Genomic DNA, 17,501 nt, shown 5'->3' on the forward strand with positions numbered 1-17,501 from the left:
TTTTTTTTTAAAAAAAGAGTATTAATTCATTTATGTTACTCATAAAAATCAAGCAAAAAACATTCACTATGTTTCTAGCAATTTATTGAAGGAATTTACAATTTGTAACGTAAAAAATTCAATAAAAATATTTACTGACTACAAAGTTGATTTAAGCTTTAAAGCAGTTAGAATTTCATGATTGTGTAATTTTATAATGAAGTAACCATCAAGATATTTACACTCTCAAGATATTACTACCTTTCAGTGCTGAGTCATAATAACAGCAATGTAGTTGTTTCTAATGACACTTGGCCAAACCAAGCATGCTAGTCATTAGCCTTGTGAATTAAGTCTGGAAAGAGCGCCTTTCATTTGAACAAAGAGCACCACCAGGGTGAAAGTGCGACTTATTAGTTCAGAACCCCTCAGATAGATGAAAGCACCTTTGATTGGTTAGGCCACTTCAATTCAATTTTAAGTCTGAAGGGTAAAAAATTATCTTCAGATCTTGCACTGATAGTTCTACTCAGCGACTGACCTCAGGACTTTCAATTCCACAAATTTCACGAGCACGTATATCGAATGTACTCAGTGGATTTTAGAGATTTTGAGGATTGAACTCTGGATCATCTGGATTGAAATTAGACCCTCTGACCATTGAGCTCCTATGCCCGTAATAACATTACTTCGAGAAATCATATCTTGCTAATTTTAGGTGTAACTTCAAGGTGTTATTAACTTCAAGGTGTAAATTAAATAGAGCCATGCTTCCGTTGAAGTTAAACCGTGTCACTGTTGCAATCTAGCCACAGAATGAACTAATTAAGTTAACGATGATTTTAATTTGTCCGATGAAATTGTTATTAGCACCATACTTGAATAATGCTGAATGATGTTGACTGACTAAATACTTGAATAATGTGACTGACTGAATACTTGAATAATGTTGACTGAATAATGCATTTTTTTATTATAAAATACGCAATTCGATGTACCACAGCAAAAATATTTATAATGATTATTTTAAAAACAAAACAATCTTTGGCAATCTTTTGAATCTTCTTCTATAGCTTAGTTCAAACTTTGAAAAAAAAAATAATAATAATTGGAATACAAGAAGCAAACTAAAAAAAATAAAATAGGAAAAATTTGCATACATGCGAAGTCTATCTTTTATTCAATATGATGAAATTGTTAATTTATTTGCTATAATGTTTCTGAAAACAATTTTATTGATAGCAATGCTAATATCAAATGTCAAATATAAATTTTCTTTATTTAAGCCAAACTATTTTTTTCAAAAATTTGATGATTAAGGATTTGTGTTCTTCTTTAAAGGATAATGATTTAAAGAGGTGTTTAAGGACCATTTCAAAGACGCAGTTTCACTTCAATCTTCCATCCAATCAAAATAATAATTAAAAAAAAGAAACAAAAAAAATCTTTTAGACCAGTAGAGGACAAAGCCCTCAAAAACATTAACCCATAATAAAATTTAGTCAATTTTTATTTACAGTTTTAGTCAATGCTCTCTTGATTCGCATGATCAATTAGCTGAAGGGAAAAAACTTCAATAACGCCAGATGTTTTCATTCCTCTAAGTTCCTACAATCTCCATATCACTTCAATATTCATTGGACTAACAATCTGCCTACGTGCCTGTCACAGTTACCGTTGCCTCTGTCTTGCAGAGGGTGGCTCAGGAATCGAGCAGATGCAATCTGGCACTATGCCTAGTGCCATGGAAAAAACTATATCCATAGCCAAGGGGGACACTCAGGAATGACTGTAAGCAAGGCTATGACATAAATAGCTCATGCAGGTAAAAGAAAAGGGGAAATGGATTTTTGTTGGGAGGGCTTTTAAATCTGAGAAAGAAAAGGGGGCTGCATTAAAATAGGGGGGATTTAAGGCTTCGACAACAATGGTGGAGGTAGGCTTCCAATCGCTGATCACGTACGTTTTAATGACCTCGACTCCAAAGAAAATACCACCAAAACAATGATAGAAAAACGAATCGGGATAGGTTGCTTTCTGCGTGTGCCACGCCTTGGCACGTCCATCGCTAATGAAAGCACTGAAGTACATTGTCGCATGCATATCCGGAGTCGGTCGCCAATGACAGACATGCATACTGCTGCTGTTGCCTTGCGTGGATGGGGGGTTCGGGAAATGGGGGGTTGGAAGTGTTGCAGCACCCCGCCTCGCTGTGTTGTAATTACCTCCGTCACCCATTGTTAGCCCTGATGGGAATTGGACGATTATCAAGGCATTGAATGTGGAAAAAATAAATAAGTTATGCCAAAATACAACAACAAATGAAAAAGCGTAATGGAAATCTGCAGTCAGGCGTGGTATTTGTCAAAGAATGGGAAATGGTTGACAATTGTTAAATGAAATTCTATTCGAAGCGGGTCGTCAATCTACTGCTCAAATGGAGAAAAGAAACATTCTGCAACACAATGCCTTTTATGTTAATATTAATCGCTCGCTGAATTGTTCCAGTCAAAAAAAAATATTTATTCTTCAAATAGTATTTTAAAAAATGAAATACAATACATTTTGAGTCATCGTAAAGTTATTGAAGACTTATTGTTTCAGCAAAAACACTCATAAAATATTCGTATCAAATGCCTTATTACAGTTAGGTGAATTCTGTACTTTAAGCATATCACAAAATAGCTGCATGAGACAATTCCATAAATAATAATAAATAAATTCATAAAAAATATATTGTATTAGTAATTGTTAAGATTTGCGTGTACATAATGCAATAGATTATTGTTCCAGTTCAAAGACTTATAAAATATTCGTGCCGATTGTCTTCTACGCTAAATTCAGTAATTGCACAAATCACTAAATCACTGCCTGAGTCATCACCATAAGGAAAAATAAATAAACAACAAAATATTTTGTTTTTAAGATGTGTAAGTGCGTAATACAATACATTTTGACTCGCCGTAAAATTATTGAAGAATTATTGCTCCAGTTCAAACACTTATGAAATACCCGCGTCAAATGGCTCCTACTGTGAGGTAATTTTCATAATACACACAAATCCCTAAATCATCGTCTAAGTCATGTTCATAAACAAATAAATAAATAAGAATAAAAAAAATTTAAAACAGTCTTTTTAAGATATGTATATGTAATAAAATACATTTTATCTCATAGTAAAATTATTGATGAATTATTGTTTCAATGCACTCATAAAATATCTGAGCCAAATGTTTTCTATGATGAAGTAAATTATCACACACAAATCTCTAACTCACCGTCTGAATCATTTCCACCAAAAAAATATTCTTTAAATAATTTTTTGAAATAAGTATGATGAAATACAATATATTTTACCTCAGCTCAAAATTATTGAACAGTTATTATTTCAGTACAATCACTTATAAGACATTCGTGTTAAATGCAATCTACGGTAAAAAAAGAAAGAAAGTAAATAAATAAAATTAAATAAATAAATCAGAAACACTCACAACTCACTAAATCGTCCTTTTCCTCAAAAGAAAATTTTTAAAATAATATTTTTAAGATATGTATGAAATTGTGTACTAACAAAATTATCGAAGAATTTGCATTCGTGACAAATTTCTTTTACGATTGAGTAAATTGTGCAGCACACACAAATCATCAAAACGCTTTTGAGCCATTGCTATCAAAAAATATTCTGTAAATAATATTTTTGAAATATATATTTGAAAAATACAATAAATTTTGCCTAGCTGTGAAACTAGAAATGGTCAATGGTCTTCTATACAGCAATACAATGAATTTAAGTAACTCACACAAATAACTAACTTTCACTCAGTACTAAATCGCTGCGTAATTTCATTCAAAATAAAACTTTTTACATTGTATATTAAGAATATAAATATGTACGCAATATAAGAATTTTTGTCTCAAAGAAAAATAATTAATGCAATGCTATATTAGATTGAAAATGTAATGAGTGCATTATATTTTTACAGATGTAGCAAATTTAGTAATTAATACCAATTATATTCTTAAAAATATAACATTTAAGTCACCCATAACACCAAAATAAATTTACAATCCATCAGCATGCCAAACATGGTATAGAATGTGGTGGAATTGCAAAATCATATTTTTCTCGAAAAAGTTATAAGGATCTAATAAGTAAAATGTCGCATGATTTAATTTAAACAATATATCGCAATGGTCGCATATTTTCATTTGGGTAAATCTGAGGTACTAATATGCCACTCCACCTTAAAATGCCACCTTAAAAGGACATTGTCTCTGAAATCAGATATTTTCAAGCTTTTAAACTCAAAATTTACTTTAATTACGTATAATAGATACAATAGAGATCATCGATGCATTTAAAAATCTAAAATACAAATACTGAAGCAGTTAAATATATTTTGAGTCATACGTTAACTAAAACAAAATTTTCAATCGTAAACCATGATATGACTAAAGTATTATTTTTTAATTGTTTTAACTGAAATTCACTTTAACCACTTATCATTTTATTTTATAACTGGAGTTGAAAAGCTGATCCAATTCTGAGTTTACGACTACCAATGTTTAACTCCTTAGCCTTGTAATTTTTAACCCAGCCCAGAAGACAAGGGAACCCCTAGATCAAACATTGACATAAAGTAGCCGTCGTGGAGGACTTTTTGATGAAACTAACCCTCATTTGGGCTACATGGAGAGGAAAACCACGATACCTTCCATTGTCAATGTTTAATTCTAATTCGAAACTAGGTCATCTCATTGAAGAAGCAAATGCTCTATCCTCTGAACTACCGCGTCTCTAACCACTTATAATTGAAAACAACTTTTGTTATTGTTTACATTTAAATATACTAATGTGCCGTAAAATTAAATTTTCATTACAAAAAAAACTTTATATTCAATGAGATAAATTATTTATCACCTATCAATAATTTGTTTGCGAAAATTAAATATATCAAAAACTACCAAGAATTGATTAATTTAATCATCATTCATCATTTATTAATCAATCTAATGCGTCTACTGGTGATTGACACAAAACTTTTTACTAAACTTAAGTTTCCAACAACTCACGATAGCAAATTTATTCAATCCATCAATTTCAAACGCCAATCTAAATTATCGAAAATATCGATAATTTATTTTAACGTAAACCAATAAATGAACTGCAGAAGAGTAAAGTTCTTTTTGTCACGTGCAAACAACCACTCCTTAAAGTACAGAAGGCGTTCACGTCCACCAGTGACAGCACAATTTCGCGTGACACCGACGCCCAAAACGCTGTGACAGACTGTTACTCGCTGGATCTGATATGAAAAACTAAGCTTCCGTTGAGATAGATTCGATATTAGAGAAAGATGGCGGATCACGTAGAAAGTTCGAAAACATAGATCTGGTGTTGGTGTCTTTTGTTTGGTTTGGGACCGATAGAGCACAGGCGCGTGAAATAGAAGGGTAGAAGATAGCCCCGATGCGTGAGCTACGTGAGAAGTATCCAAGATGGTGTCGTTCGATTGGACAGGCTGATTTTTATTTATTTATTTACTTTTTGTGTTTTGTTTTTGTGTTGTGTCCATAACAAAGTTACGTGAGGTTATGCAGAAGTATATAACTAATCGTTGCCGCTAAAGTTTTGGACACAGCACATGCACATTAGACGACTTGCAGACTCATACGTATACTTGAAGTGATCATCAGATTAATATATGATGGATAATCACAATCAGTTATGTTAACCGTTGCTTTGTACTGTGGGGCTAAAAACTTACGTCATTAGAAAAACTTATGTCATGACTCACGTCACTGATGTCATTAGAAATATTTATGTCAGAAGACAGCCCTCTGCGCTAACTACGGAAGAAGTAGTCGAAACGGTTATGGTGTTTTTCGATCGAAGAGGCTGAGTTTTTCCGAGTCTTGATCACAGAGGCTGATTTTACGAATGACAGCGAAGACTGGGATTCGAACTTCGCACTAGCCACAGTGCTGCTTTAAAATATCCTCAGTGGTAGACAGATTACGGGTTAGAGTCCCCTTGCCATCATGCTAACCGTGGGAGATTTTCGAGGTTTTCCTTTTCATGCAACGCAAATGTGGGTTAGTTCCATCAGAAAGTCCTCAACGAAGGTATAATTGCTCCCAATACTTGATCCAGGAGTTCCCTTGTCTTCTGGACTAGGATCAAAATTAAAAGGAGTAGAAGTTTAACATTTTTTTAATGACGGGCTCTTGGGTCTATTTCTCATTGGCTTCAGATATCACAGAATTGCTACTCTCTTATCGTTACCCAGTGGGCACCCGTGGCGCTGGAGTAGCATCGCCCACGTCATACAACCACGTCACACAACAACGTTTATAGAGAGGGTTACATTCGCACAGTCACACAGAAGAAAGGATATAGAACACAGAGAGAGCAAATTACATCCATGCCAACGGTGGGAATCAAACCCACAACCACTGACCCCGTAGTCCAGTACAGTGACCACTAGACCAGTGAACAGCACAGTGTTTAACATTGGTAGCTGTTAACTCACAATGGGGTCGGCTGTTTAACAACAGTTATAAAATAAGTTACGAAGAACAATCATATGTTTTGTGATAGAGATGGCTAATATTAGACGGAATAAAAATCTCAGGTCTACTGGAAAATGCAACAGCAAAAGTCTAGATCATCTTCCTTTAAAAGTCAAAATAGTTTTGAAAGAAAACAAGCGAAATTAAATTGGGTTTATCAAAGCAATTTTTATCAATATGCATTGTAATTTATTTTTTTTTTGAAAAAATAACTGTTTCTGTTTCGCACTTATCAACAAACAAAAAAATAAAATGATTCAACAACGTCATGAAACGTTACGGACTGTCTCTTGATTTAAGATGCTTATAAGGAAATCTCTCATGTTTTATTTTAGTATTAAAAAAAGCACCTGTTATAATAGTTAAAAATTTTAAATACTGCTAGTGAGCCAACCAATAAATTGTGCAAACATAATAATAAAGCAGCAAACATATGTTGAAAAGTGATAAGTCCAATGTCTGCAATTTTTGAAATAGATGTAATGAATGCATATTTTTACAGTAATAGTAGCAGTACGTTTTGTAATGAATTACTATTAATTGAAAACAGCACCTACTATAATGTAAAAAAATTCTGGATAAAATTTCTGTAAAAAGTATTGACACCCTGAAACACCCATGAAATTCATTTTTACTGTTGAATTTCAGTCCATAATTTTTGCAGTAATATTTATTTAATTACGTTGTTTCTGTGATTTTGTTGTAAATATTACTGCAAAAAATACAGTGCATAAGAATTTTAGTTGCGTGAAATTTCACTGTAAAAAGTAACGGCACTCAGTGTGTCAATACTTTTCTCTTATCATCTAGAAAGGTAACAGGTATTTCAAAAAGTCTACATTTCCGAAAACACGAATTTTGAGCTGTACATTTTCGTAATCACAGATTTCGAGCTGTATATTTTCGTTAACACGCATTTCGAGCTACGTCATAACAGCCATTTTGAGCTATGTCCATGTTCGTAAATACGCATTTTAAACTACTTCCATTTTCATAAACACGGGTTTAGAGATTTGTCCATTTTCATAAATACGCATTTCGAGCTATGTCGTAACAGACATTTTGAGCTATGTCATAATAGCCATTTTGAGCTATGTTCATTTTCGTAAACACGCAATTCGAGCTACGTCATAACAGCCATAAGTCCATGTTCGTAAATACGCATTTTTAACTACTTCCATTTTCGTAAACACGCATTTTAAGATTTGTCCATTTTCATAAATACGCATTTTCAGCTATGTTATAACAGCCATTTTGAGTTATGTCCATGTTCGTAAACAGGCATTTTCAACAACGTTCACTTTCGTAAACACGTATTTAGAGATTTGTCCATTCTCATAACTACGCATTTCGAGTTATGTCGTACCAGACATTTCGAGGTATGTCCATTTTTGTAAACACGCATTTTGAGCAGTATTCAGATTTAAAAATTCACCGACGATATGTTATGAGATTTTTTCATTAAAACGATTGTACTTTTTAAATTATTGAGCGCTTTTATTTTAACTCTACGTACAAATTTATGATGTAAAGAAAACATTTTTAATTTGATTTCTTTGGAATGTTTATCAAAATAAAATAATTTGAAATATATTTTCTCACAATCGTAATTATTTCAGGTTATCTATATAAAACTTGTTTTCTAATTTTAATTCGGCTAAATTTTCTGATTAAGTCTGAATTTTAAAAAAAAAATAAGAAATATTTTTTTTAAATGTGTTTTTCTTTTATTTTAAGCTTAATTTTACGATAGTTACGTTAGAAAGGACACTTTATAATTTAATTCATTGAATGTTTAGTTGGATTTTCATCTCATATTAAGTTTATTAAAAGAAACGTAGGTAGTTATCAGTACTTGTATGGCTAAAATCCAGTGTTTGGCAATGCAAATACTTTTAAAATTTAGCTCCCCTGTCACCTTCCCTTTTGTTACAAAATGTTTTTGTTCCCCAAATTTATATAATTTTAATTATTTCTCATCAAACCAAATTTGAATAATTAAATAAGAAAATTATTTACATTTTCAAAAAATAAAAAATGACAACTCTAACTTTGCAAAAAAGTAATAATTTATTATATATTACTTATGTTCATAAATTGTACTATGAATATTCAGTGGGGTTATAATTACTGCTAATTTGTACCACTTCCAAAAAACCTCTCTTTTTTTCATTTTATTTATTTACTTAACCTAGGATTTTAATGGAACTAATGAAACAGAATAATCTTAAAAGGGCAATAAAAAATTTCATATTTGCCGTGAGCTTTGTGATTTTGTTCCAGACGTTTGAAATTGCAAAAACTTGAGAAATAGAATTAACTATTCTACCATTTTAAGCACTAATTACAAACTCATGTCAGAAAGAAAGGTTAGGTTAACCAAAATCATTTGATAATGTATATATAAAAAATAATAATAATAAAGTTCCAACTACACATTGATTTATTAGTCAAGGAAATAATATTTGCTCTGATCAATTCTACTTTTCAAATATAGATGGCGCTTCTATTCCTTCCTTAAATATCATAGAACTCTATTCACTTAACGCTAGTTATACGTATGAAGAAAAAGAAACGGTTATTTACGTATGGAGTTTTTACCTGATTCTAAAGGTTTCTTTTAATTAATGAAAAATTACTTTTAAATATGCAATCTATTTACACAAGCACAAAATTTAAATTTTTAAAACAAATATTTAAAAGAAACCCAAATCATTTCTTTTCTAAAGGGTAGGCATTTTTTAATATTAATTTTCTCTTAATTTTTTTTAGCAGTTTAAAAGTATTATTTGATAATTATAACATAATTTAAAAAGGAAAACATGAGCAGCAATATAATTTGTTTCAAAATAATAAAAAAAAATTATATCAAATTAATAACTATACTTTTGAATTTATTGCAACATCGTTGAAATTTAGGAACAGAAAAAAAAAGTCTGATTCAATCCTATAAATTCTCAACTTGTTTTACCTACATCATTTATATATCAAGAAACGGTATTTTGAATTCAAATTATCTGATTCTAAAGTCATTAAAATCGACTTGAATACGGAATGGGAAATCATAGGAGCCGGACACGGCTATACTGCTCCTAACTGAATATGAAACTTTTATGATAGCTCAAGTGTTCTTGTTGTAGTTAAAAAATCTATTTTCAGATAAAATTAAAATAAAATTTTTATTTACGAGCAAAAGTAAGAGAAAACGAGATGATAAGTGAACGATGCAAGAAACTATTAATACTGAGCTGTCATTGTGGAAGGACAGGGGTTCGATCCCAAGTTTGGTATGAAGTTCATCCAAATTCATATCAATGTGCAACAAAATCTCCTGGAAGTAATGGCGGTTTGTGCGTAATGCTGTCAAAATAACCATAATCAATCCCTGGGTTGCGGAATTTTGGAGCTTTATTTTCTATGGCCCACAACGGGCTGTTTGGGGGATGCTATTAGAAAAAAGGGAGAGTACGAAAACAAATAAAAAAGTTGGAAGTCACAAGAGCATGGAGGGTATCGCGGAAATTAGGAAATCGCATTTATCAGAAGAAGATAAAAAACAAGCGTGGATCATTATCTGTATTTCAATTTAAATCAGGCTCAAATTATTTTATAAACTTTTAACAATTACGAAAATCATAGTTTAAAAGTAGAACACAATGGTACATAGTTTGGCTAAAAAATACTAAATACAACATAAAATATAATACATATAAAATAGTTTTTGTATACGAAAAAACTTTTGTAAAAATCTCTTAAACTGTCCAAAACGTTTCAGTCTAATGCTAGAATTCGCAGAAGTTTCATTTATGCAATATAAAAATATTGAACCGTGATAGCTCAGAGGAAAGAGCGTTCGCCTTCCAATAAGGGGAACCGGGTTCGAATTCCAGCCTTGGCAGGTCGATACGAATTCCGCATCCGGCTTGCACTAACCATAGTGCTGACGCAAAATATCCGTAAGGGTTAGAGTCCTCTTGCCGTCAGGCTAACAGTGGGAGGTTTTCATGGTTTTCCTCTCCATGTAACGTAATTGCGGGTTAGTTCCATCAAAAAGTCCTCCATGAAGGCAAATTTCTCCCAAATACTTGATCCAGGAGTTACCTTGTCTTCTGGATTGGGTTCAAAATTACAAGGCTACGGAGTTGAACATTATCTGTCGTAATCCCAAAAATAGGATCGGCTATTCAGAGACTATTATAAAATAATTAAAAAATACAAATATATTGATCAAACTGTCAGTTATAATTTAATCTTTCACGCTTCACACTGTCCGAAACTAGGTAATGAATAATATAAAAATATATTGATAAACGTGAATGTGAACAGTGTTAAACTGGCAAAAAAACTTTCCTATTATATTTAATTCACTTAAAAACCGTAGTTTGAAAAATTTATTTATTTATTTAATTTTTTCTCTTTCGATTTCTATCTAATTACTTCACCCAGAAACTGATTGATATTTGGGTTGACGATAAATTCTTTATAGCGATAAATTGACATTATGAATTCCGCTTTTAACGGTCAGGAAAAGATTGAAAATTATGACATCACTCAACTTAAGTTTTTTATACTACGCATAAGCTGCAAGTATTACTGTTGTATTGAAATATGTTGCTTTGGCTATATTGCTACAATATTAGGAAGCACTCCTATTTGCGGATATAACCGAGTGAGCTGATGAAGAGATTATAGCTTTTTTCCTTTCGGATTTTTATAATTTTTTTTAAATAATATTCTTTTTCTCTTTTTTCATTATTCCGTAATTTTTTCCATGTTTTCTCTACTTTCTGAACTTATACAGTCAATTCGCTATAACTCGAAGTACGATGACTCGAATATTACTATAACTCGATTTTTTTATGAAGTCCCGACCCTTTTATCTTCAATTTCATGTTAATTATTGTCGATTACTCGAATTTTACTCCCTTTAACTCGATTTTTTTTGGATCTTTTAAAGCAGAAAAAAACAACAACCTTGGAGCTGATATCTTGCCCCTTCCTTTGCAATGCACACACACAATGTCTTTCGCACTCTTCATGGAGAAGCTAAAGCTGGCCCTCTTGAAGTATGTGAACAATGGTTAAATGAAACGTTACCAAATTTGCTTAAAGGATACAATTAAAAATGATGTTTTCAATATTGATGAACTGGGCTTATTTTTTAAATGTCTTCCAAATAAGACTAGGATGTTTAAGGATGAAAACTGCTCAGGGGGTAAAACGAGCAAGGAACGTTTGACTGTCCTAGTTGGAGGAAATGCGTTTGGGACAGAGAAATTGCCCTTAGTTGTTATCGGAAAATACCGAAATCTCCGATGTTTCAAGAATGCAAAAACGTATCCTTTGGATTACAAGTCTAACAAAAAGTTTTGGATAACATCAGTTTTATTTGAAGACTATATGTCAGAAAATTGGATCGGAAATTCTTCGCTAAAAAAAGAAAAGTGATACTCTTTATGGATAAATGCACAGCGCATAGTGATCTACCTAATTTGAAAGCAGTAAACTTGCAGTTTCTCCCGCCAAACACAACAGCAAAGTTGCAGCCGATGGACCAGGGTATCATAAAGTGCTTCAAACAGTCTTATCGTAAATGGCTTGTCAGAAAAATGATCTTAAATATTGTAAGTATTTGGAAGATTTGTAATTAATAAATAAGCATTAATTAAATAATTCGACAGTATTTTGAAAGTCCAAACCCGAAACTAACGGTAAGTCGAACTTCCGATAGGTCGAAGTTTTTCGTCAGTCCTATCAGATTCTAGTTATCGCGAATTCACTGTATATATTATTAGAACGACATCAGTCTAGAACGAATCTATATAATTCTCGAATATATTTAATAAGACAGCAGGTGCTACATTCAGAAACAGAAATTTCACATCGAATTCATACCAATAAATATCATCTCATTCGCAAGAATAAACATTCGAAAAGAAGAAAGTGACATAAAAAATACCATTAACTTAAAACAAATTTTTCCGCACAAATGGCACATTTGTGGAAAACGAGATCTATTGATGATGATGATCTATCGCAAAATAGATCATTACGATCGATAATTTATCAACCGATAATAAGGCAATGTTCTATACTAGTTGGGTTTTTGAACTCAGTTCATTACCGACACGTTCAATATATTAAAAGAAGTGTCACTAGATATGCCGCAGCTGTCACAGAAAAGAAAATTATAGCTTTATGTCATTTACTTCATACAGATTATCATAAAAATGTCCCGCTGACATTTATTTTTAAAGTTGAAGTTTCATATCTGTAAAAGGTTTTTGTATTTAAAGAAAGTCGCATAAAAAATTAAGACTTTAATGATAGGGTGTATAGTTTAATAAAAGATTTAATTGTAGAATACATTTGGTGAAGTCATTATTTCATGTTGAGTTGATTTATCCCCAGTAACTAGTTTAGTTTTTATGAAGTCAATAATTTATTTTGTTCTAATAAAAATATTTTTAATTTCTTCTAATCCCATAAATTGTGTTTTTTCGAAGTTTATATCTAGCTCCTTTACCCTTATACAAAAATAAATAAGAAAAATAAAAAATTTTCGAAAAGAAGTTTTCTGAAATTGCAATGCAAAAATAAATAAATATTTGCCGTCTCTTGCAAATTCAAAAAGAAAAACTTCTTACGCAATTTTATACGTCCAATGCAAAATATAGTTTCTTTGTAACTATATTATGACATATTTTTAATACAAGTGGTAAACTAAATTCGCCTTTAAATCGCAAGAACGCTTTAAAATTTTTCCAACTAACGTTTTGTTACTTTCATCTATTATAACTTAAAAAAGGCTACGCAATTCTTCATTTTAATATTTCATAAATTAGACATATTTTTGTAAATAGTATTTCAAGGACGTGATAAACTTATTTCGAGGACTTCATATTACATTATATTTGTGTTCAAGCCATAAGATCGTTTTTAAAAATTTTTTTTAGACAGTTTTCGAACAGAGCAATACATTTGGTATAAATTGCTGGAATAATTGTTGACTCATACAAAAAGAAAAATAATGCAAATGAAATTTATAAATCAAAAAAAAAAAAACTTCTTACGCAATTTTATACGTCCAAAATATAGTTTCTTTGTAACTATATTATGACATATTTTTAATACAAGTGGTAAACTAAATTCGCCTTTAAATCGCAAGAAAATGTTTCAACATTTTAGTACTTTTCATATTTAGAGAAAGAAATATTAGCCGTCTTATAAGAAAGATAATAAAAAAATAGTCACATAATTTTTAAAGTACATTACATTTAATAAATTTATGAATCTAGTTTTTTTTTAATGCCTTATTACGGCAAATTAATTGTCCTAAAAGGCTAATACTTGTGACTTAAAAGAAAACATAACTCACGTATGTAAATTATTTGCACTGAGAAATAAAAAATATGATTAAAACTACCGGAATATGGTAAAATTTACCATGTTTATTGCTCTAGGAGAACACTAAAAAACTCATTAATTTTTAGCGCAGCTCTATGGCTATGAGTTGGCTAATGAGTTTGGCTTTGGTAAAATTATCAATGAAATAAAGTTTCATAATATATTATAAAACTTGATAAATGTTGTAAAATTTGATAATTTGATCATAATTCCTGATTGCCTAAAAACCACTTTACAGTTAAATTTGATTGCCAGTTTATTTTAATACTAAATTTGGCGTAAAAACAAGAATTTCCAGTAAACAGTAAGCATATGCAAGAAAAAATTAACAAATAAATGGTTCAAATACCGTATATTTTTGTTTGTTTTTTAATTAGAAATGTCATTACAGTACGGTAATTGTACCGCAATTTTTTTTTTTTTGGTATAGCAAGAGCGCCTTTTAGTTTTTATAATGAAATTTTTCAACCTAGTATGAAAAAAAATATTTACCATAACGTGCAAGAAGAAAAAAGAATATTTCAATCAATTTCAAAAAAGAGTAGGTCCAATGCTCCCGATGATTTTGCTGTTCAAGTTTTTTAAAAAATAATAAAAACAGAGGACCTAGCAAGTTAAATGTCAAAACATCACTTTAAATATTTCCACAAATAAAATTGATGAAGATTTATAATCGTTGTTTTGACAAGAGAGTTGAAAATTATTAGTTGAATAGACATTTTGGACAAGCATAACTGATATAAGTGTTTTTGCCACCTTGATTATTTTATATACATCTATTTAAATTTTTATTTAATTTTTAGAGAACTTCCATCTTACCTCACTTATTTATTTTCCTGAGATTTAAATACTTAATTTTTAACGAGGCATTTAATAGGAAAAATAATTAATTACGGGGCAACAAAATCATAATTCCAACTTTATTTTCAGTGAAACACAGGGCGTGATTTGAAAATTTTGGAATGTACACAGATCCGGGGGAGAAGTAAGGCAAATTCATGTAATCCTGAGTCCATAGACATTTATTGGTATATAAAAATTCTTTTTATTGTTTAATATAAGAAAGTTGGGGGGTATTTTTTGGTGAGTTAAATTTTCATTTATTTATATACACTGGTATAAGATATTAAGAGAATTTGCAGACTTGGTCACGATTATCTCTAGAACTACTGGACCGTTTTTAATGAAATTTGATTTGTACACACATTGATACAATACAAAACAAATAATCATTCAACAATTGTAATGCACGGCTTGCACCGATCACAGTGCTGACGTAAAATATCTTCAGTATTAGACGGATCATGGATTAGAATCACATTGCCGTCATTCTAACCGTGGGAGAATTTTTGTAGTTTTCCTCTCCATGTAACACAAATGCTGGTTAGGTCATCAAAAAGTCATTCACGAGGGTGAATTTCTCCCAATACTTAATGCAGGACTTTCTTTGTCCTCTGGATTGGGTTCAAAGCTACGGAGTTGAACATTAGTTGTCGTAAACCCAAAAAATTGGGTTGGCTGTTCAACGACGGTTATATAATAAAAAAACTTTAAAAAAAAACTCTTTCCTCTGTAATTCTAGTCAATGATATTTACGCATCATCAAACTCATAATTTTGATTTCCCTGAATTATTTACTTTATTTCAAACTTGTGTATTTAAGGAAGAATCGTTTCACCTAATTCCTCGGTTAGATTAAGGCGTTACTACCACTACAATTATTAAACATCAATTCACTCGTATATAAGACATGCTAATTCAATTCAATCTTGAGGTACCTATGATAGATGACGGTTGACAGAGTCGAAAGCGCATTCCCCACAAGAACAATGAGATCTGGTTTTTTTCTCAATATAAAAAAGGCCATAGGTGGATCCTAAAATATCCCACCTCATGGCGATTTTTTTCAAATCTCGCCATCACGTTTTTGAAATCTCGCCAAACTAGGTTTTTGGAAGATATTTCTGGAAGACTATTTTGAACGTCCGATCACACCACCAAAACTCTAAAACCTGATTGGTTATTTGACGCATATATACCTACGCGAAAGTTGGATTTCGCTAGAAAAGAGGTAAAAGGGTTTATTTTATCGCCATTTATGCTTCTGATCTCTTGCTGTAAGAATCATCGTTATTATTTCATTTTTGATATTTTTGTTGTTGTGCGGTACCGGTTGAAAATGTTTTTCTTTTCAATGATCAAAAAGAAATGTTGACCCCAGTAATGATTGCCGACTTGGCGAGATTTCAAAAAGTCGCCAAGAGGTGGGCCATTGTAAGACTTTACCGAAGGCCATAACTCTTAGCATTATGTAATAAAAATTTCTTAAAAGACTTACATTTCGAAATTATAAATAAAATTAAAAAAAAATTATGAGACATAATATTTAATTAACTGTTTATTTAAACTTATGTATCAGTTATTACAATAGAAAATCGAAACATTATTTTAATCATCGTTCGCTTTTTTTTACATAATTATCAAAAATTCTCTTCATCAATTGTTTTCTGCAGCTTGAGTCAAATGTATAATTTTGAGTCTTTTTCGAACTTTTTAGCTGCGTATCAACTAGTGCATCATTTGTTTGAGCGTATTAAATGCATCCAGCTCATCAAATGTCGCCTTTTAAGAATTTTCACCATTGTATCAGCCAGAGCATCATTTGCTCCAGAGTTTCAATGGTGTCCAGCTCATCAAATGCCCCTTGTATAACAGCATTTTTGCGCTCCCTCTTTTTGGTAGGGGTCGTTTTCTCAAGAGTTTTACTCTGATGATCTTTCTCAGAAACTCTTACTTCAGCCACCATTTGTTCTTTGAGAACTTCACACCAATCTCGCAACTCAAACTTGGCGTTGGTGGCCATATCAAACTCGCCAAGAGTTGCCTCATCATCATCAGTCTTCTCAGACTGTTGATCTTTGTCACATTCAAGGACATTTTCATGAGCCTTCTTAGACTCTTCAATCATTTGTTCTTTCAGAACATCACCCCAATCTCTTATTTCAAAATAATTTTCATCCGCACCTTCCCCCTTCTTAAACACCTTTGCGCTAAAAATAAATAAATAAATCAGCATATATATATCGATCGCTGGTTCAAAGTTAAAATGACACTTCTGCACTCACTTCTCATGTTATTTGAATGAGAAGTGAGTGCAGAAGTGTAGAAGTGTCGTTTTAACTTTGAACCAGCGATATATATTCTATATTACAAAACGAAGAACACTTTGAAAATTTTCCACAAAATTTTGCGAGTGAAAAATCATCGGAAACTTGCTTTTTATTAAAAAGTGAGTGCCAATTTTTCAGAAAATACCCATTACGTCAAGAATTATTTGCAGAAAAGTTTCAGAAAAAGCTTTTTACCTCGAAGCATATGATAATTTTAGAGCTCGCGTATCAGTTATATAAGAAGGGATATTTTGAGAATTTTTCATAATATTTTGCAAGGGGGAATCGCTTGAAACTTTATACTAGTGCGTGTCAGGTGTTAGAAAAACTCCTATAGATGTTGAGAAATATTTGTAGAACATTAAAAAAAAA

At 31.4% G+C, this 17,501-nt stretch overlaps 1 protein-coding gene across 3 annotated transcripts in view; it reads right to left on the reverse strand.

The window, feature by feature from the left end:
• LOC107444543 (uncharacterized) overlaps positions 1 to 17,501 on the reverse strand; it is a 165,727-nt gene that overhangs the window by 33,404 nt on the left and 114,822 nt on the right. Inside the window, exon 2 of one of the 3 annotated variants that reach the window (XM_071182642.1) lies at positions 16,402 to 17,009. The exons of the other annotated variants lie outside the window; for them this stretch is intronic. Coding sequence (XP_071038743.1) covers positions 16,595 to 16,927 — 333 coding nt within the window. The 5' untranslated portion in view covers positions 16,928 to 17,009 and the 3' untranslated portion in view covers positions 16,402 to 16,594. Of the gene's footprint in view, positions 1 to 16,401; positions 17,010 to 17,501 lie in introns of those variants that run through there. 3 annotated transcript variants of the gene reach the window in all.

Source organism: Parasteatoda tepidariorum, chromosome 6 (assembly GCF_043381705.1).
Source record: "Parasteatoda tepidariorum isolate YZ-2023 chromosome 6, CAS_Ptep_4.0, whole genome shotgun sequence".
In the NCBI taxonomy this organism is placed as follows: domain Eukaryota; kingdom Metazoa; phylum Arthropoda; class Arachnida; order Araneae; family Theridiidae; genus Parasteatoda; species Parasteatoda tepidariorum.